Source organism: Schistocerca nitens, chromosome 2 (assembly GCF_023898315.1).
Source record: "Schistocerca nitens isolate TAMUIC-IGC-003100 chromosome 2, iqSchNite1.1, whole genome shotgun sequence".
In the NCBI taxonomy this organism is placed as follows: domain Eukaryota; kingdom Metazoa; phylum Arthropoda; class Insecta; order Orthoptera; family Acrididae; genus Schistocerca; species Schistocerca nitens.
In genome coordinates this window covers 1,046,144,978-1,046,168,111 of record NC_064615.1, presented here as the reverse complement: position 1 = coordinate 1,046,168,111, position 23,134 = coordinate 1,046,144,978, and the positions used below count along the sequence as shown (strand labels likewise).

The 23,134-nt window shown below is 40.6% G+C and overlaps 1 protein-coding gene across 5 annotated transcripts in view; it reads left to right on the top strand.

Annotated features, from left to right (window-relative positions):
* The window catches only part of LOC126237386 (protein transport protein Sec31A), a 167,035-nt gene that overhangs the window by 85,049 nt on the left and 58,852 nt on the right, over positions 1-23,134 (top strand). For all 5 annotated transcript variants that reach the window (XM_049947469.1, XM_049947472.1, XM_049947468.1 and 2 more), the window contains exons 15-17: positions 2,264-2,409; positions 6,532-6,696; positions 22,187-22,327. In XM_049947469.1, the coding sequence (XP_049803426.1) occupies positions 2,264-2,409; positions 6,532-6,696; positions 22,187-22,327 (452 nt within the window). The remainder of the gene's footprint in view (positions 1-2,263; positions 2,410-6,531; positions 6,697-22,186; positions 22,328-23,134) is intronic.

Sequence of the window (23,134 nt, the reverse complement as noted above, 5' to 3'; positions counted from 1 at the left end):
CTCCGCCTCCGTCTCCGCCTCCGTCTCCGCCTCCGTCTCCGCCTCCGTCTCCGCCTCCGTCTCCGCCTCCGTCTCCGCCTCCGTCTCCGCCTCCGTCTCCGCCTCCGTCTCCGCCTCCGTCTCCGCCTCCGCCTCCGCCTCCGCCTCCGCCTCCGCCTCCGCCTCCGCCTCCGCCTCCGCCTCCGCCTCCGCCTCCGCCTCCGCCTCCGCCTCCGCCTCCGCCTCCGCCTCCGCCTCCGCCTCCGCCTCCGCCTCCGCCTCCGCCTCCGCCTCCGCCTCCGCCTCCGCCTCCGCCTCCGCCTCCGCCTCCGCCTCCGCCTCCGCCTCCGCCTCCGCCTCCGCCTCCGCCTCCGCCTCCGCCTCCGCCTCCGCCTCCGCCTCCGCCTCCGCCTCCGCCTCCGCCTCCGCCTCCGCCTCCGCCTCCGCCTCCGCCTCCGCCTCCGCCTCCGCCTCCGTCTCCGCCTCCGTCTCCGCCTCCGTCTCCGCCTCCGTCTCCGCCTCCGTCTCCGCCTCCGCCTCCGCCTCCGTCTCCGCCTCCGTCTCCGCCTCCGTCTCCGCCTCCGTCTCCGCCTCCGCCTCCGCCTCCCTCCCCCTCCCCGTCTCCCTCCCCCTCCCCGTCTCCCTCCCCCTCCCCGTCTCCCTCCCCCTCCCCGTCTCCCTCCCCCTCCCCGTCTCCCTCCCCCTCCCCGTCTCCCTCCCCCTCCCCGTCTCCCTCCCCCTCCCCGTCTCCCTCCCCCTCCCCGTCTCCCTCCCCCTCCCCCTCTCCCTCCCCCTCCCCCTCTCCCCCCCTCTCCTCTCTCTCTCCCCCCTCTCCTCTCTCTCTCCCCCCTCTCCTCTCTCTCTCCCCCCTCTCCTCTCTCTCTCCCCCTCTCCTCTCTCTCTCCCCCCTCTCCTCTCTCTCTCCCCCCTCTCCTCTCTCTCTCCCCCCTCTCCTCTCTCTCTCCCCCCTCTCCTCTCTCTCTCCCCCTCTCCTCTCTCTCTCCCCCCTCTCCTCTCTCTCTCCCCCCTCTCCTCTCTCTCTCCCCCCTCTCCTCTCTCTCTCCCCCCTCCCCCCTCTCTCTCCCCCCTCCCCTCTCTCCACCCCTCCTCTCTCTCCCCCCCTCTCCCCCTCCTTTCCCCCCTCTCCCCCTCCTTTCCCCCCTCTCCCCCTCCTTTCCCCCCTCTCCCCCTCCTTTCCCCCCTCTCCCCCTCCTTTCCCCCCTCTCCCCCTCTCCCCCTCCTTTCCCCCCTCCTTTCCCCCTCCTTTCCCCCCTCTCCCCCCTCTCCCCCTCCTTTCCCCCCTCTCCCCCCTCTCCCCCCTCTCCCCCCTCTCCCCCCTCCCCCCCTCTCCCTCCCCCCTCCCTCCCCCCTCTCTCTCTCCCCCCTCTCCCTCTCCCCCCTGCCCCTCCCCTCCCCCCTTCACACACACACACACACACACACACACACACACACACACACACACACACACACACACACACACACACTTCATACACATATAACCACTCTCTCTGGCTGCTTCAGCCAGAATGCTGATTATAATTATTGATGGGAAGAAGTTGGGCGCAAGATACTGCACCAACAATCCATGTGTTGTATGCATATAATACAGTTTGGCTTGGATGTCATAGCATGTGTGGTTTGGAAGGCAATGAAAAGCCACAGGAAAGGAGAGAGAGAGAATGGGCATAGAGTAGGGAATAATAATAATAAAGGAATAATAATAAAGGAAAATGGTGGATGGAAGACAAGCTCTTAGGCAAACTCAAACAATGGAAATTCCAAGCTGGAAAATCAGCAATATTGTGTTAAGGATATATTGCTACTCACAGTAAAGATGACACACTGAATTGCAGATAGACAAAATGAAAAATTCTGTTACACATCAACTTTTGGCTAAAGCCTTCTTCAGAAAAGAAAACACAAACACAAGCACATTTGCACAAGCAAGCACAACTGACACACGCATGACCTCTATCTCCGGTCAGAATGCATTCTGGCTGGAGTGACAGGAGGTAGTGGTCGCGTGCGTGCGCGTGTGTTGCTGCCTGTCTGCAAAGCAAGATGTCATCTTTTCAGTGAGTAGCCATCTGTCCTTTTCATAATATTACAAAGATTTTGGGTATTTGAGTTGCTTAACTTTTATACCAGAAAAGTAGGCTAGAACATATTTTTGCAGTAAATATAGCTCATAAGATTTTTTTTTTTTTTTTTTTTTTTCCCCTCATGGGATACTGCCAGTAAGAAAACTGAGTACTATATGTTCCAATCTTTTCTGTTTTAGAACTGCTTGGCAGCCGAATTGAAGCTGAGGGAAAAGGTTCACAGCAGCTGAATGCACAGCTATGTTATATTTGTGCTGGGAACCTGAATAAGTTGATAGATAACTGGAATTCTACAGAGAAGCCAACCTCTCTCAACAAGTTACAGGTACTCTCATTTTTATACTATGTTTGTGATGAGTAGTAAAATTATGTTGCCTCAGTTTCCAAAATTTTTACCTACCAAGAACTAGAAATATGGTAACCACTTAACCTGCAGGTGATTGATTCATGGCATGTTCTCAAAAGTACCTGAAAAATCTCATTAGTTTTCTTTTTGTTTTTTACATTTTGAAATTTGTGTTAATGTCAGACACTCTCCCTCCCTCTCTTTGCTCATTATATCTTGTGATTTATGTAAACAAATAGGTGAAAGTGTAACTGAATGATTAAATTCAATTGAGAAATGTTGACGTGGTACTTCTTATTTCTTTGTCTGCAATACAGTGTTTGGCAAGAGGATTCACCAAAGATAAATTTGGCTTGAATGAAATGTTGCATGTGTTTCCAAAACAAATCTTCCTCGCTGCAGCATAATGTGGTCTGTTTTGAAACTTGTTGTCATATTGAAAGTCTGCTGGGTCAGGACTCAAACTCGTAACATCAGTTGATGAGAGCATAGCCAGCCAAAAGCAAGGTTCCAGTTTTGAGTATGAGTCCTGGATCACAGTTTTAATCTGACAGAAAGTCTCAGCATACTTTTTGTTTTCTGTCAAAGATTTCTGAAGTAATGCCCTGATTGCATAGTGTGATTATGTTGAATTTGTGCTATCAAACACAAAAGAGATTCCTCAGTTTGTGCCATAGGGTGGTTGGGTTCTGGGTTCCTCTGAATAGGTCAGTAGTCCTCTAGACGCAGGGGGTGGCTACACAGGTAGCAGGGGCTGTGTGGTGTGGACTGGGCAGTTTTTTTTAGGTTAGAGGATCTTGAGAAAACACAAAGGGCTTCAGTCTCAAAGGTTGCAGGCCGAACACAGGAAGAAGGTAGATACAGGAACCATCGGTATAACAGTTCTAATTTTTGTAGCTATGTTGGGAAAGTATCAGAGCTCCAAGCACTAATAGAAAGTACTGATGTTCAGCTGGCTAAAGCTGGAGATGATTTGAGCCAAAATTTTTGCAAAGAACCTAATAGTGTTCGGAAAGGATAGACAAACCCAATTGGTGGTGGTGTGTTTGTTGCTGTTAGAAGTAGTTTATCTTGGAACAAAATTGAAGTAGATAGTTCCTGTGAATTAGTATGGGCAGATATCATTCTTGGTAACTTGAATAAAATAATAATTGAGTCCTTTTACCAACGTCTCAACTCAGATTCGAAGAAAACTTGACTTTAATTTCAAACATATACCCAACTTGTACAATTATATTGGTGGGACTTCAATTTGCACTCAATATGTTGGCAAAAATTCATATTTAAATCTGGAGGTAAGCATAAAACATCATCCGAAATTGTGCTAAATGCATTCACTGAAAATTATTTTGAGCAGTTCATGAGCCCAGCTGAATAGTAAGCGGTGAGAAAACAGGCTTGACCTCTTAGCAACAAATATTTCTGAGCTAATAACAAGCATCAAAATGGATACAGGGATTAGTGAACACAGCGTTTTAGTAGCGAGATTAAATATTGTAAACCCCAAATCCTCCACAGTAAACAAAAAATATACATATTCAAAAAAGCAGATACAAATGCACATGACACCCTCCAGACAGACAGTCTCCACTCCCTCCAAATTAAAGAGGTAAGTGTAGACCAGATATGGCTTGAACTCAAAGATATAGTATCGAGAGCAATTGAGAGATCGACAGCAAATAAATTAATAAACAACGTTGCTAATCCTTGGCACACAAAATAGATCAGAAGAATGTTGCAGAAACAACGAAAAAAGCATGCCAAATTTAAACGAAGATTGGTGATCTTTCACAGAAGCTCGAAATTTAGGGCGGACATCAATGTGAGGTGCTAATAATAGTTTCCACAACGAAACTTTGCCTCGAAACCTGGCAGAAAATCCAAAGGGATTCTGGTCGTATGTAAAGTATACTGATTTCAAGATACAATCAATGCCTTCTTTGTGTGATAGCAATGGAAATACTACTACAGTGCTGCCAGAGCAGAGTTACTAAACACAACCTTCCGGAATCCTTCACCATAGAAGATGAAGTAAATATTGCAGAATGTGAGTCAAGAACAGCTGCCAACATGAGTAAGTTAGAAGTGGAGATCCTTGGAGTACTGAAGCAACTTAATCATATAATAAAGGCAAATCTTCTGGTCCAGGCTGTATATCAGTTACGTTTCTTTCAGAGTATGCTGATACAATACCTCCATACTTAATAATCATATACAACCATTTGCTCGACCCAAAGACTTGAAATTTGCACGAGTCACACCAATATTCAAGAAAGGTGGTAGAAGTAATCCACTAAATTACAGGCCCATATTATTAATGTCGATATGCAGCAGGATTTTGGAACATATACTGTGTTCGAACATGATGAATTACCTCAAGGAGAACGGTTTATTAACACACACCAAACATGGATTTAGAAAACATTGTTCTTGTGAAATAAAATTCAGTCTTTCACCACATGAAGTGTTGATTGCTATTGACACAGGATTTCAAATTGATTTTGTATATATAGAATTCCAGAAGACTTTCGATGCTGTACCCTACAAACAGCTTGTAGTGAAGTTGCAAGCGTATGGAATCTCATCTCAGTTATGTGACCGGATTCGTGATTTCCTGTCAGAGAGGTCACAGTTCAGAGCAATTGATGGAAAGTGATTGAATAAAACAGAAGTGATTTCTGGGTGTTCTCCAAGATAGTCTTATAGGCCCTCTGCTGTTCTTTATCTATGTAAACGATTTAGGAGACAATCTGAGCAGCTGTATTAGGCTGTTTGCAGATGACTCTGTCATTTACCATCTAGTAAAGTCATCCTAAGATCGAAACAATTGCAAAATTATTTAGAAAATAATATCTGTATGGTGCAAAAATTGCCAGTTGACCCTAAATAACGAGAAGTGTGAGGTCATCCACATGAGTGCTGAAAGTAATCCATTAAACTTCAGTTACATGATAAATCAGTCAAATCTGAAGGCTATAAATGCAAGTAAATACTTATGAATTAAAATTACAAAAATGTAAATTGGAAAGAACACACAGAAAATGTTGTGGGGGAAGGCAAACCAAAGACTGCATTTTATTGGCAGGACACTTAGAAAATGTAACATATCTACTAATGAGACTGCCTGCATTATGCCTGTCAGTCCTCTTTTAGAGTACTGCTGCGTGGTGTGGGATCCTTACCAGATAGGTTTAATGGATTATATCAGAAAAGTTCAAAGAAGGGCAGCACATTTTGTATTATTACAAAATAAGGGGGGGGGGGTTGTCACTGAAATGACACAGGATTTGGGGTGTACATGATTAAAACAAAGGCGTTTTTCATTGTGGTGGAATCTTCTCACAAAATTTCAATCATCAACTTTTTCCTCCAAATGCAAAAGTATTTTGTTGACACTGACCTACATAGGGAAAAACAATCATCGTAATAAAGTAAGTGAAACCAAAGCTCGCACGGAAAGCTACAGGCGTTTGTTTTTACCTACATGCTGTTAGAGACTAGAATAATAGAGAATTACTGTGAAGATGGTTCAATGAACCCTCTGCCAAGCACTTATGTGGCTTTGCAGAGTATCCTTACAGATGTAAATGCAGATGTAGATGTAGAGTAACACATGACTTTTTTGTACCACAGGCAGAAGCCACTGAAAAGATGACATTGTTCAATGTGTGGATTCTCATGTATGCACCTCACTTGATAAGCTTCCTTGCTCAGAACTGGAATGGGACCAATAAAAGTTGTTTTTATTGATTGGTTGCTGTATGCACTTGTAAATTAGTATAATAAACACTTAATGGTCTAATATTTCAGCTTTGTTTGATATTATGCCTGCTCTGATGTTGAGGCAATGAATTCCATTGTTTCAGTTTTATTTTTATTTTATTTTATTTATTTATTTATTTTTGTTATTACTGTCAGCAAGGCAACCTTGGAAATAATGTTGATATGCTTGGTTCATAGTAATGAATTATTATTTTATTATTTTTATGTAATTATTTTAGTTCTTATCTTAGCAGTTATGTGTACATACGTACCAAAATAAGACATATTTCTTACCTGAAAATATGGATTTGTGCTACACATTGCTGGTTTATCTTTTAGGACTTTGTGGAACTTGTAATGATCTTACAAAAAGCTGCAGAAATTCAAGGACACCCTGTGACAATAAGTGGGTCACTAGCAGAATTTCTCTCGCGCTATGCAGCAATTTTAGCTTCACAGGGAAATCTGGTGGATGCTCTTACATATCTTGGCAATGCACAGGATGTAAGTATTACTTTGTGTAAGTGCATGTTGTTTCTTGATATTAATATCAAATCTTTGGGTACCAGTAATGTGGTCCTTGTGTTGAAGGATAACTCTGTTCTTACATCATCTCATTCCATTTACTCCTACTGTTTTTCTCTCTTACTCATTCTCCTACCATTATTGATATTCTTTCTTGTATCTTTCATTGTTTGCTATGCCAACTACTTTGACTATTTTCCTTTCACTGCCTGTTGCTGGTGTATGATATTATACGGATTCAGAGATGTTATTATAATATTTTGTTTGTCCTTTCCTGTTCTGCTTGTGGATGGTTTCCATACCTTCATTTACATTCAGACAAGATGATTTTCCTTTTTTAACATTGCTGGTAATGTTGTTGTTGTTGTTGTTGTTGTTGTTGTTGTTGTTGTTTTTCCATGTAAAATGCATGTCTTGCCAAATTGTAGCTTTTATTGTTTACATGTTATTCCTGTTTCGATATACATGTTCCAAACATAATGATGTGGGAGCTGTACATGAACTAGGCTTATGTTTTACACAAATCATCAACTGTAACAACACAGCACGAGGGACAAGAAATATGTAAAACTGATTGTTCAAAATTCCTGGATGTGCATATTGATCAGAAATTAATTTGGAAATCTCATTTCATAGGCCTTCTCAAATGTATGAATTCAGTAACATTTGCCTTATTTGGTGAGGAAAACATAAGAAAATTACCTTGCTTTACATACTTCCATTCTTTGATGTCGTATGAAATAATTTTCTGGGGCAATTCCATATGTGGACACAGTATTCAGATGCACAGAAACATTCTGCAAGGATAATATCTCCCCCGCCCTCCCACATGAACCATGGAACTTGCCGTTGGTGGGGAGGCTTGCATGCCTCAATGATACAGATGTAGAGGTGCAACCACAATGGATTGGGTATCTGTTGAGAGGACAGACAAACATGTGGTTCCTGAAGAGAGGCAGCAGCCTTTTCAGTAGTTGCAGGGGCAACAGTCTGGATGATTGACTGGTCTGGCCTTGTAAAACTAACCAAAACGGCCTTGCTGTGCTGCTACTGTGAACATCTGAAAGCAAGGGGAAACTACAGCCGTAATTTTTCCCGAGGGCATGCAGCTTTACTGTATGGTTAAATGATGGCGTCCTCTTGGGTAAAACATTCCGGAGGTAAAATAGTCCCCCATTCAGATCTCCAGGCGGGGACTACTCAGGAGGACGTTGTTATCAGGAGAAAGAAAGTTGGTGTTCTATGGGTCGGAGCGTGGAATGCCCGATCCCTTAATTGGGCAGGTAAGTTAAAAAATTTAAAAAGGGAAATGGATAGATTAAAGTTAGATATAGTGGGAGTTAGTCAAGTTCGGTGGCAGCAGGAACAAGACTTTTGGTCAGATCAATACAGGGTTATAAATACAAAATCAAATAGGGGTAATGCAGGAGTAGGCTTAATAATGAATGAAAAAATTGGAATGTGGGCAAGCTACTACAAACAGCATAGTGAACGCACTATTGTGGCCAAGGTATATACGAAACCCACGCGTACCACAGTAGTACAAGTTTATATGCCGACTAGCTCCGCATATGACGAAGAAATTGATGAAATGTATGATGAGCTAAAAGAAATTATTCAGATAGTGAAGGGAGACGAAAATCTAATAGTCATGGGTGGCTGGAATTCAGTAGTACGAAAAGGAAGAGAAGGAAACATAGTAGGTGAATATGGAATGGGTGTAAGGAATAAAAGAGGAAGTCGCCTGGTAGAATTTTGCACAGATCATAACCTAATCATAGCTAACACTTGGTTCAAGAATCATAAAAGAAGGTTGTATACATGGAAGAAGCCTCGAGATACAGACAGGTTTCTGATAGATTATATAATGGTAATACAGAGATTTAGGAACATGTCACAGCAATGCCTCGGCAACGTGGTTACCGTCGTCGCTGGCGGCGCAGCGTTCCTGTATATCGTGCTTTGAAGGCGATAGACATTGATCTTTCTGGACAGTTCAATAAACAACAATTAATTGGAGGTCCAAACGTATTTCGTGGACTCCGTTTGAACTTCACATGTGATGTACAAGCCGTGTTTGGAGGTAGTACATGGCTCACACTTGCTGTAGTATGGGGCAATCATTGTGATTATGGTGGCCTTGAAGCTTTCCCAGATGCAAATATTCTTACATGGAAGACATGGAGTATAGCAGAGACAACAGGACTCTTAGCAAAAGTTCCATATGGTACACTTGTTCCCAGTATGCCATTTGTGTTGAGTACTAGAAGGAAGAAGAAACTAAATGCCGATGAGTATTTGTTTATATGGGCTAAGGTTGGTAATGGAAATTGTAAAATAAAAATCAATGGTGACTGTATGTTATATTACAGACAATAAAGTTTGTCCTACCCGAGAACCATCCTTATCTATCCCGTGAGACTTCTTTTTTAAAAAATTAAAAACAATATTCACTTATTAGTTGGTGGCCGTGCCCGTTCTGGTTGCTCCCTAGGCGGGTGACCTTGAAGCGGATGTGCGGAAGGTGCAGATGTGGACTCTGACCACAATCTATTGGTTATGAGCTGTAGATTAAAACTAAAGACACTGCAAAAAGGTGGGAATTTAAGGAGATGGCACCTGGATAAACTGACAGAACCAGAGGTTGTAGAGAGTTTCAGGGAGAGCATTAGGGAACGATTGACAAGAATGGGGGAAAGAAGAAGAATGGGTAGCTTTGAGAGATGAAATAGTGAAGGCAGCAGAGGATCAAGTAGGTAGAAAGAAGAGGGCTGATAGAAATCCTTGGGTAACAGAGAAGATATTGAATTTAATTGATGTAAGGAGAAAATATAAAAATGTAGTAAATGAAGCAGGCAAAAAGGAATACAAACGTCTCAAAAATGAGATTGACAGGAAGTGCAAAATGGCTAAGCAGGGATGGCTAGAGGACAAATGTAAGGATGTAGAGACGTATATCACTAAGGGTAAGATAGATACTGCCTACAGGAAAATTAGAGAGACATTTGGAGAAAAGAGGACCACTTGCATGAATATCAAGAGCTCAGTTGGAAATCCAGTTCTAAGCAAAGAAGAGAAAGCAGAAAGGTGGAAGGAGTATATAGAGGGTCTATACAAGGGTGATGTTCTTGAGGACAATAGTGTGCAAATGGAAGAGGATGTAGATGAAGATGAAATGGGAGATATGATACTGTGTGAAGAGTTTGACAGAGCAAGTCGAAAAAAGACCCTTGGAGTAGACAACATTCCATTAGAACTACTGATGGCCTTGGGAGAGCGAGCCCTGACAAAACTCTACCATCTGGTGAGCAAGATGTATGAGACAGGCGAAAAACCCTCAGACTTCAAGAAGAACATAATAATTCCAATCCCGAAGACCGCAGGTGTTGACAGATGTGAAAATTACCGAACTATCAGTTTAATAAGTCACAGCTGCAAAATACTAACACGAATTCTTTACAGACGAATAGAAAAACTGGTAGAAGCCGACCATGGGGAAGATCAGTTTGGATTCTGTAGAAAGGTTGGAACACGCGAGGCAATACTGACCCTACGACTTGTCTTAGAAAATAGATTGAGCAAAGGCAAACCTACTTTTCTAGCATTTGTAGACTTAGAGAAAGCTTTTGACAATGTTGACTGGACTACTCTCTTTCAAATTCTGCAGGTGGCAGGGGTGAAATACAGGGAGCTAAAGGCCATTTACAATTTGTACAGAAACCAGAAGGCAGTTATAAGAGTCGAGGGGCATGAAAGGGAAGCAGTGGTTGGGAAGGGAGTGAGACAGGGTTGTAGCCTATCCCCGATGTTATTCAATCTGTATATTGAGCAAGCAGTAAAGGAAACAAAAGAAAAATTCAGAGTAGGAATTAAAATCCATGGAGAAGAAATTAAAACTTTGAGGTTCACCAATGACATTGTAATTCTGTGAGAGACAGCAAAGACCTGGAAGAGCAGCTGAACAGAGTGGACAGTGTCTTGAAAGGAGGATATAAGATGAGCATCAACAAAAGCAAAACGACGATAATGGAACGTAGTCGAATTAAATTGGGTCATGTTGAGGGTATTAGATTAGGAAATGAGACACTTAAAGTAGTAAAAGAGTTTTGCTATTTGGGGAATAAAATAACTGATCATGGTCGAAGTAGAGAGGATATTTAATGTAGACTGGATTTGTCAACATTGAGCATAGATTGAAATGTCAGGAAGTCCTTTCTGAAAGTATTTGTATGGAGTGTAGCCATGTACGTAAGTGAAACGTGGACGATAAATAGTTTGGACAAAAAGTGAATAGAAGCTTTCGAAATGTGGTGCTGCAGAAGGATGCTGAAGATTAGACGGGTAGATCACATAACTAATGAGGAAGTACTGTATAGTATTTGTGGAGAAGAGAAATTTGTGGCATAACTTGACTAGAAGAAGCGATCAATTGGTAGGACATATTTTGAGGCATCAAGGGATCACCAATTTAGTATTGTAGGGCAGTGCGGAGGGTAAAAATCGTAGCGGGAGACCAAGAGATGAATACATTAAGCAGATTCAGAAGGATGTAGGTTGCGGTAGGTACTGGGAGATGAAGAAGCTTGCACAGGATAGAGTAGCATGGAGAGCTGCATCCAACCAGTCTCAGGACTGAAGACCACAACAACAACATCATCATCATCATCATCATCATCTCGTATCCTTCCTCAAACTTCAGTAGGCAACAGTTTAAAGTTTGATGCATAATAACTGCTGCTTCACAACAAATTTATGCTTTATGAAATTTGTTGTGAACAATCAGGTATTTGGTCAAAATAATAGTAGCATTCAAAACTATAATATGAGGAAGAAAAATAACCTCCACTGTTCCTAACTTTGCTCTTATACAGGAAGGAGCAAATTGTATAGCCATAAAAATATTTGCCCACTTATTTTTTTGGATTAAGTTGCTGGCAGAAAATTAAAATTCAAAAAACAATCTGAAACCATAACTGCTGGACAACTTTTACTTCTCTATAGATGAATTTCTGAGTAGATAGTATGTACATGGTTGGATTACTTTTATCAGATTTTCTTATAGAATAAAATTAAAACAAACTCCAGTTTTGTAAATGGCTAGTATGTAGCAGTTAGAGATGAGAAAACACCTCTCCTCTTTTGGAACTGTTCATTTTTACTCAGTCACTGTTCCTCCTTTTATCTAATTGTGCATGTGATTTTACACAGCTCATCCTACATGGAATAGAACCCAACTGTGGAGGGGGAGGGGGTGGGGGGAGAGCCCGTCTCTAATTGCTACATGCTAGCCATTTACAAAATTGGAAAAGTAACCCAACCATATACATACTATCTACTCAAAAATTATCTCATAGAGAAATAGGAGTTGTCAAGTATAAATGATTTCAGTTTTTTTTGTACTTTCAGAAAGCATCACCTTAGGTGGTCAACATGACGGGGCCATTGACTGAAAGCCAGGTAGTACATAGAGGCCAGATCAGGCTGAACAGAAGTAAGGCTACGAAACCTGTTTATGACCCAGTGCAGATCATCCCAGTTGTCATTCACTTTTAAGAACAGCGTATAATCATAGCAAGCACAATGCCTTCGGTTTCATTTGGTTTACTGTAAATTATGTATACTTGTGGAGGCATTACTAGTGTGAAAGAACTGGAAGTAAACTGTCACCTTTTGAACTTTAATAGTTTCCATTCACTATTTGCAGATGTGTAGTTAATTTACACATCCAAGTGCCATACTAGCTCCATGGGAAATGAAGATTTTTTTTGGAAAAAATCACAACTTCCAACTCTGGACGTGAGAACTTCCAACTCTGGACGTGAGACAGTTAGAAGCTATGTATCAGCAATGACAGCAACTAGATAAATTTGTTGGAAGATCTTTGTAACTTTATAAGTGAAAAGAAACTAGACTCTCTCTCTCTTTCTTTCTTTTTCTCTTTCTCTTTTTCTTTTCCCCTAAACCTTGACAACTTAGCACACATTGTTCCTTTAAAGATCTTTACAGTAGAAAAGAAAACCAAGTTTTTGATCAGTTGATACTAGAAAGGGGTTCCAAAGGTCATGCATGGAATTGATCATCAGTTACCTGAGAAAGAGAACTGTTGAGTGAGCACAGAAAGCCATTAAAAAATGAGAATGAATTGAATATTAAATTCAGTGCTTCAGTAAATTAGATGTCGTTGTTGTTGTTGTTGTTGTTGTTGTTGTGGTCTTCAGTCCTGAGACTGGTTTGATGCAGCTCTCCACGCTACCCTATCCTGTGCAAGCTTCTTCATCGCCCAGTACTTACTGCAACCTACATCCTTCTGTATCTGTTTAGTGTATTCATCTCTTGGTCTCCCTCTACAATTTTTACCCTCCGCGCTGCCCTCCAATACTAAATTGGTGATCCCTTGATGCCTCAGAACATGTCCTACCAACCGATCCCTTCTTCTAGTCAAGTTGTGCCACAAACTTCTCTTCTCCCCAATCCTATTCAATACCTCCTCATTAGTTATATGATCTACCCATCTAATCTTCAACATTCTTCTGTAGCACCACATTTCGAAAGCTTCTATTCTCTTCTTGTCCAAACTAGTTATCGTCCATGTTTCACTTCCATACATGGCTACACTCCATACAAATACTTTCAGAAACGACTTCCTGACACTTAAATCTATACTCGATGTTAACAAATTTCTCTTCTTCAGAAACGCTTTCCTTGCCATTGCCAGTCTACATTTTATATCCTTTCTACTTCTACCATCATCAGTTATTTTGCTCCCCAAATAGCAAAACTCCTTTACTACTTTAAGTGTCTCATTTCCTAATGTAATTCCCTCAGCATCACCCAATTTAATTCGACTACATTCCATTATCCTCGTTTTGCTTTTGTTGATGTTCATCTTATATCCTCCTTTCAAGACACTATCCATTCCGTTCAACTGCTCTTCTAAGTCCTTTGCTGTCTCTCACAGAATTACAATGTCATCGGCAGACCTTAAAGTTTTTATTCCTTCTCCATGGATTTTAATACCTACTCCGAATTTTTCTTTTGTTTCCTTCACTGCTTGCTCAATATATAGATTGAATAACATCGGGGAGAGGCTACAACCCTATCTCACTCCCTTCCCAACCACTGCTTCCCTTTCATGTCCCTCGACTCTTATAACTGCCATCTGTGCTCTAAGGGGATCAGTCATGCAAGATTGGTGACAATAGCCATTCATGTAATGAAAAAGTTTATGTTCCATGATGAAGTTGAATTATGACCACAAGAATATACTGCAGTTCGTTCTGTTTGTATTAGATGTTAATGTAGTTAAAATAAAAATATTACACACATATCTAATAACAAAAGATGTGACTTACCAAATGAAAGCGCTGCCACGTCAATAGACACACAAACATACACACAAAATTCTAGCTTTCGCAACCAACGGTTGCTTCGTCAGGAAAGAGGGAAGGAGAGGGAAAGACGAAAGGATGTGGGTTTTAAGGGAGAGGGTAAGGAGTCATTCCAATCCCGGGAGCGGAAATACTTACCTTAGGGGGAGAAAAGGACGGGTATACACGCACGCGTGCACACGCACACACACGCACACACGCACACACACGCACACACGCACACACGCACACACGCACACACGCACACACGCACACACACACACACACACACACACACACACACACACACACAGACATATTCAAAGGCAAAGAGTTTGGGCAGAGATCAGCCCAAACTCTTTGCCTTTGAATATGTCTGCTTGTGTCTGTATATGTGTGGATGGATATGTGTGTGTGTGTGTGTGTGTGTGTGTGTGTGTGTGTGTGTGTGTACCCGTCCTTTTTTCCCCCTAAGGTAAGTCTTTCTGCTCGTGGGATTGGAATGACTCCTTACCCTCTCCCTTAAAACCCACATCCTTTTGTCTTTCCCTCTCCTTCCCTCTTTCCTGACGAAGCAACTGTTGGTTACGAAAGCTAGAATTTTGTGTGTATGTTTGTGTTTGTTTTTTGTGTGTCTATCGACGTACCGGCGCTTTCGTATGGTAAGTCTCATCATCTTTTGTTTTTAGATATATTTTTCCCACGTGAAATGTTTCCCTCTATTATATTCAAATATTACACATAAATATATTTGAAAAGCAAAAAGTCCACTGCTAGTGTAATGATGATAAATTTATGCATATTTCAGTCCTTTAATTTACCACAGAAAAGGGCATCAAAAAGTTGTCCTTGAAACTCGTGCAGAATAATATTTTAGTTAAATCATTAATTTTTTGTCTCTACAGTGTAAAGTAGGATCACTTTTAGTGGTGCATGTGTTATGATTGAAAACATTTTGGAAAAAAAGATTTCTTTTAATTTCTTTGCTGGCATAAGATAGATGATTGGATTATATTGATAGTTTTTGAATTAATTGTGAACTCTCTTCTCAAAGAACAGTCTTTTTGTGCTCTAAGGGGAGCCATCATGCAAGATTGGTGACAATAGCCATTCATGTAATGAAAAAGTTTATGTTCCATGATGAAGTTGAATTATGACCACAAGAATATACTGCAGTTCATTCTGTTTGTATTTCCCTTACCATTGTGCATGATGAAGTACGATCCTGTGCCACTTCAGAAGCCAAAGAAACATATTTGGATTTCTAATTCTTTCAAAACTTTAATCAAGTCATTGATAGTGGTATCCTGAGTGTGGCCTTACAAAAATTGGATAACCATTTATGGTCCCTGTCCACTGTTCGGTCCCCTTAATCATTTGACTAAAAAATGAAAACTACTCTGAATTGTGAAACAGAACAACAGATGAAAATATATAAGGATCCAAGCAGGAATCGATCAAATTCCAAAAACTATGAATAATAGGACTGAACAGTTTGTTTTTAATAAAATGAGAATATCTTCAAACAGATTTGATTTGTGTGACAAGTTCTGTAAGACAGTGGTATGAAAATGATTTCATCAGTGCTGTGCATCAGTTACTAAACTAAAAGTTGCAAATGATCCATCTGAGACAGGCTTCAAGCTCATGTAATACTCTACCAAATAATGCATAAAAAAAAGACGAGGAACAGAAGCTATATGATGGTGCCTATGAGTAGCCCCATAAGGTTGTGACTTTAACAAAAATATTTTTAAAGGAAAATGTGATTTTTTGAAGTGAAAAGTGGATATGATTTTATGCCATTCTATAATTTTTCAAATGGAGGGAGACTTTTCCCCTTCCCCTACTGAGTCGAAATCATTCACAAAGAAACCAAACTTGGGGGTATCACAAAGAAACAGCCAAACTTGAAAATAATAGCCTTGTTATTGGAATAAATGTGAAAATCACAATTTTGATGTAAACTTTCTTATATTACAGGTTTAAAAAAATATTTGAAAATAATCTAAAAAACTAGCTTTTAACTCAACCAGACAAAACCTAAAAAAAAAAAAAAAAAAAAAAAAAAGAGAGAGAGAGTTGCCTTGTGATAAGCACACATTGCTCAGTTAATCAAAATGATGAATAAATAATCAAAAATGTGTTCGTTGCTTGAAGTAATATATGTTACATACAACTTATATAAAAAGTAATATAAAAAAGCTCTAAATTACTACTGATCTGGACATTGAACAGAATATGCAATGAATTCAAACTGAGATTTTGAGAACAGTTATAAACATAATGAAGACAGGTGAATGCAATACAAAAGAATGACGACACGGCCGCGTGCGTGTGTCTATTGTTGATGAAGGCCAATGGCCGAAAGCTTTGTGAGAGTCTATTTGTTGTGCCTGTCTGCGACTCAGCATCTCCACTATACGGTGAGTGGCAACTTTCCTTCTCATAATATTGTTACATTCCACCCTGGATTTTCCATTGTTTGATTCAAACCAACTTATAGTTACATATAGACAGCTGCCACCACCTGGCACAAAGAAAAGGTGTGCTCAAAACACTGGTACATAGGGCTTGCCGCCTCTCCAACAATGAGAGTCTCAACAGAGATCTTGAAGATTTGACGCACAGTGTTCCAGGAGAACGGCGACACAGAATGGCAAACTGGGAGAGTGCTATGCCCTACACCAACTGCACAACTGGCAAAAACAGAAGGAACCTCAGAAGGATATGACCATTGTATTTATTCCATTTTGTGGCATATTATCAGGAAAGATAAGACGAATTCTTCGGGAAGAGTGGTTGAAGACTGTTCTCCTCCCACCAGGTAAAACAAGGGTAAGGGCACTGTTTGGTGTTGTCAAGGACAAACTTGGGCTATGGAAGTCTGGGGTCTATCAGATATCTTGCCAGTGGGGTGTGATATACATAGCCCAAACGGTCTCTACTGTCGAAGATCGTTGACTGTAACACCAATAGCACACCAGATTGCAACCTCCTAGCAAGTCACCAATCATGGAAAGTTGCCTATCAGAATTGAATGCTATGAATTATGGCCTTGCTAAGGTTCGGACACTTTTTGAACTGTATAATTAAAGGACCTACCAAGATTCAAGTGAGGGAACTGCTGATTAGTCATGGTAGTGATTGCATCCTTCAGCAGAGCTTGGGAAGCTGCTTTTAGATTAAGAAAGAAGAGACATATACCTTATACAGAGTGATGTTTCTGGGGAGGATGCTATACTCGCGCAACACACAAGCATCTGGGTGCGAACTGTGGAGAGAGCACAAACTCAGAGGAAGTGGGGGAATATGTAGGAGTTCACCAGTGCACCTGATGATGACAGTGTGGTCCCTTGCCAAAATATTGTGCCCATTGGAACTGACAACCAGCTTCACCATGAATAGTTTATCGTTACCCATAATAGATAAGGGATAGTTTTCATGGATGAATCAAGTGAGCAGATTCTAACAATTTATATTCAGATGTCAGTATCGATGTCTTGCAGATAAGTTGAAAAAGTGAATCAATCAGATGCTTGTATCAGTGAGTTTGGATTATTTTCTAATGATTGCATATTGACTGATTGAGGTACTCCACTGGCATTCAACCTGAATTTGAGAGGAGCACAATATAGGCTCTGTTCAGTCATCCAGATACTCCCTGAATGTTATCAGGCAAATGCCAAAATGGTTCCTTAAACAAGACCACAGAATATTTGCTAACTTTGAGCTGGTGCCCAATTGTTAATAACATGTGTGCAATGTGATGTTTAGCTTTAACCTTCTATCAACTGCATGCTGGATTTTATTGCATTTACTTCATTGAACATTATTTGTTTATTCATATCGAAAGCATCAAACTTCAGCATACGAGATACATGCATAAACAAAAATAATAACATTTATAAACTAATTGCTACTTTAAAATTGGAAGACAATCATACCACTTTTAAGAAAAAGCCTACACTGGTGTAGTTTGTTGATCTACACAGTCACTTATAAATTGATACTTAATTGGAATTTGACGACTACATTAAAGGAATATGGAAACAAAAGAAATAAAGGCAAACATGGCTGTCCAAGCAACTTAAGCCTAGTATTTGATAGTTACTACGTACAGCTTCATAGTTTACAGATATCAGGTCATCAGTGGTACATCTTGCAGGACGTAGTCTACTTTGGGGTAAGTGCTCTGTAGTTTGTTGTATCCACAGTCACAAAAGATTAATGATGCGGGATAAAGCATTACTGCTGATTTTCTTTTGTCCTTGCTGCCTGTGTTCTGAGCGTGTTCAGAGTTACCACTTGGGACATTGCTCAGTGAAACCAGCAGCTACATTTTCCAATGGTGTCACCCAGTAGTCAGTAGTGTTCATACCTTATCTTCCACATAGATAACTGGGAACAGATCTGTTGGACAGTGTCATCTGTTGTCCTTATGAAACATTTCCTGGATATCAGTTGTGAAAAGGGGAGGGGGGTGACCATATAATTGGTTATTAATGGAAATAGGTACCGTATATCATTTTCTGCATGCAGCTACCACATGCTTGATGTCTGGAGGGGGAATTCCAGTTACATTGTGGATGTTATGCTGTGGTGTGTGTTTGGGATATCCAGTAATGAGTCTACATATCTCGTTAAGAGCAATATCCACTTGTTTAGTATGGGCAAAATTGTATCAGGGATGGGTAGCAAGCTACGTGAAGTGAGGTAAAGTTGTAGTTTTTTAACTGTTTCTGCTGCTCCACCTCATGATGTTCCTATAATTTTGTGCAGTATGTTATTTCTTTTTAGATACTTTTTGTTTTACTTCCTGACATTGCTGCTTGAAAGTTAATGTATGACCCCAAGATATTGCGGCTGGAAACTGTGTTCCAGCTGCATTCCTCTCCAAGCCACTCCAAGTTTCCTAATGACATGTATGTTCCTCAGATGGAATGTGCACACGTGTGTTTCGCTGGGATTTGGATGCAGAGGTCTCTGCCTTGGAAGAGAGAGCAAGATCATCAGCATAGATGTAACTTCATATATTATTGGGCAGGGGTTGATCATTGGCATAAATATTAAATAGCAGGAGTGTCAAAACATTGTCCTGTGGTAACAAGTTCTGTTGGACGCTCCATCAGCTGCACTGGTCTTGGATTATATGAAAAATCTTCTATTTTGAAGGAGGTAATCTGCAGTTATACCGTACATTTTGCACAGGAGTGACTGTTAGATCAATAGATGCTACCACAATGGCCTTTCCTGTCTCAAAGTTGCCTGTGATTGCTAGGTTAGATTTAATAATTGTACTGTACAGTTCTCACCTGGCCTAAATCCAGCTTGCTGTGGGATTATGAGGGGTTGAGCTGTTTATGCCATCAACTTCTTTGCTGGTTTCAGAATGGTAACTACATGACACTTCCTCCATAATATTGGGTTCCACCATTTACTGAAACAGTTATGGAAGAAACATATGAGCCAGTCATATGTTTTTCTTTGTATCTATGATATGAGCCAGTAGCTTACCTAACTTTAGCAACTTATATTGTCCTTCCCTGTTCTTCTTGAGTAAACTGTTCAGGAAGGTCAGTCAGATCCCTTTCCAGAGATAGGCATATTGTAGTTGAAGACTTACGAAAGCAACAGTGTGGTTTACTGTTCTTAAGCAGGATGCTAACTATTCAATCAGCATAAATGTCAGATGTACAGATCTTTTCAGTAAGAACACTGTTTAATCTCTTCAGCAATCTCTATACGTCTTGATTTCTTCTGGACGTGTCTAGTTCTTCCACGAGTTTGATCCAAGTCTCTCTCTCTCTCTCTCTCTCTCTCTCTCTCTCTCTCTCTCTCTCTCTTGACTTCAGTGATTAAGTTGTTGGCCTGCTAGTCATTTCTTCACTCTGCAGCTCATCCTCAAAATGTTGAAGGTACTTCTATAGTTGTTCCATGGTTATTTCTCAAAAAGTTGAAGGTTACTTCTTTAGTTGTTGCATTGTGCTCATAGTAAGTCCCTGTATGTAGTTGGTTCTGCAACGTCGAGTAATAGTCATCCATGAGCATTATTTCAACAAACTGGTCATAGGACTCAGGTGTAAGGACTATTTCAGTTATCTTCTGATACAGCACGACTTTGGATTTCTCTGTGTGAGCTATTCTGAAGTTAAATCTTTGACAGAATGGTGAAACATGTGGCCTTTTGGCTGACACAATTTGGCATATTGTTGGCTGATGGTGAGTGTTTGAGTGCATATGAACTTTGTACAGTGTTCAGCTATGTTATTGTCCGTGAACAAAATGTCAAAATTGTAAACACAACCTTGTCTGCAGCTAGGTTGTTTGTTGGTATGAATTAATGTTAGATGATCAGAGTCTGCGCATTGGAGAACATTTTCTCAATTTCTGTCATCAGTATTGACGCCCTGTTCAGTACAATGACTACTGAAATCTCCAATTATGAACTTCATCTTTCCTTTAAGAAAGTTCCAAAGCTGTATCCAGTTTGGCAAACAGTGAACTGCCAAACTGTCGATTGGGCCTCTTAGCAATGAGAAATGTACCAGGGATCCTGAGGTAGGGTTGGCAGTTCTCTCTTTGGATTTCTTGGATACAAAAGACATCACATTTATGATCTATGGATAGCTGCTTCAACAGATCAGATTTGGTTGGAGATAAGCCTCCTCATCTTTGGCCCTAATAAAGGCTGAAGTTTAGCTGAAAGATTATCCTTCTTTTCAAAGAATGCTTTTGTATTGAAAGCATCTGCCAGTAATTTTACAGTTGACTAACGGATGCCCAATTACAAGTAAATGTTACAATTTTCTGGAAAGCTCCTTTCGTGTGCATCATTGAACATGATGGATTTGGATGCTTTTTTTCTGGATCTTATTGTTTAACTCTTGAAGTCTAAGTACGCAGAAAAGACCTCTACCACTGCACAGGAATGCAAGAGAATGTGGAAGTGAAGTAAGTACAAATGGGAGTAAACTGAATAAAGTATCCAGTATTGAAGTTCTAGGCATTAAATTTACAATTAGGCAAATGGGTTGGGAATTACTTCTTGACATTGATTTGAATCTTACTGTGGCTTTCAATCCCATATATGTTCTGGCTTGGTGCCTTAATCAATACCACATTGTTCTCTAATGGATGTCTGATGATGTGGTGTTATTGGTAATTGTAACGGTGACCTGTACCTCTCATACCCCATTCAACAGGAACTGCGAGTGACTGGAAAAATTCACTTTTAACATCTGTTTTTATCTACATTTATAATTGTAGTACTGATAGTAACAATATAGCACTATAGTTGTAGAGGATATTTAAATTATTTAAATTTTTAGTTCAAATACAAAATTTGTAATAATTTCAATGTTCTTTCTTTTTTATGTATCTAAAAACAAAGATGTCTAAAATGATGTGACTTACCAAACGAAAGCGCTGGCACATCGATACACACACAAACAAACACAAACATACACACAAAATTCAAGCTTTCGCAACAAACTGTTGCCTCATCAGGAAAGAGGGAAGGAGAGGGAAAGACGAAAGGATGTGGGTTTTAAGGGAGAGGGTAAGGAGTCAGTCCAATCCCGGGAGCGGAAAGACTTACCTTAGGGGGAAAAAGGACGGGTATACACTCGCGCGCACACACACACATATCCATCCACACATATACAGACACAAGCAGACATATCTATCGACGTGCCAGCGCTTTCGTTTGGTAAGTCACATCATCTTTGTTTTTAGATATATTTTTCCCACGTGGAATGTTTCCCTCTATTAATAAAAACAAAGATGATGTGACTTACCAAATGAAAGAGCTGGCACGTCGACAGACACACAAACATACACACAAAATTCAAGCTTTCGCAACAAACTGTTGCCTCATCAGGAAAGAGGGAAGGAGAGGGAAAGATGAAAGGATGTGGGTTTTAAGGGAGAGGGTAAGGAGTCATTCCGATCCCGGGAGCGGAAAGACTTACCTTAGGGGGAAAAAAAGGACGGGTATACACTCGCGCGCACACACACACACACATATCCATCCACACATATACAGACACAAGCATATTCTTTCTTTTTTATTAATTCTTGTTATTGTTTCGTTTGTGTAGGAGCAAGTTGCAGCTCTTAGGGACAGGATTGAGAAGGCCTTAGGATACAAGCCTGTGTATGCTCAGCCAACTGCACAGCCAACCACCAGGACAACAAGAGGTTCAGTGTCGAGGTCTTCAGCAGGGTTTTACCCTGGTCAGGTGGGTAAACATTCACATTCTGGGAATAATTATGACATAGGTTTAGCGGGAGAATTTTAGGAAAGTGTAGCTTACCTATAAGGGATGTCGTATACATAACACATGTGCAACCTATTGTTGAGTACTGCTCATATGTTTGGGATCCACACCAGGTTGAATTAAAGGAAGACATTGAAATAATTCAGAGACATGCTGCTAGATTTGTTATCAGTAGGTTTAATAAACATGCGAGTATTATGGAAATGCTGTGTGAGCTCAAATGGAAATCCGTTAAGGAAGAAAGACTTCCTCATTGTGGAACACTTGTGAGAAAGCTAAGAGAACCAGGATTTGTGATAGATTTGTGAGCAGTTCTTCTGCCCCCAATGTACATTTCGTGTAAGGACTGTGAAAATAAGGTATGAGAAATTAGTGCTCATATGAAAGTGTATCTACAGTAATTTTTCCCTCTTTCCATTTGCAAGTGAATCAGGAAAGGGTATGAGTACCTGTATTACAAGGTACCCTCCACCATGCACTTTATTGTGGCTTGCTGATTGTGTATGTAGATGTAAAAGGCTTTTTAATTGTTAAGCAATATAAACACTATTGAATATTTAAATATTTTGTATCTCTTCAGGCATCTCGGATTTTTTTGGGTGCCAGATCTGTTGAAAGAGTCTCTTTAACTCTCTAGTTCTTTTCCCCCAGCATATATAAGAATCTTAGCAATAAATGGTTGTATTTTAAACATTTATTTTCGTTGTTGAGTGGGTTTTATATACTTTTAAATGAAGTTTATGAATGTTGTACACCAAGTTTTAACAG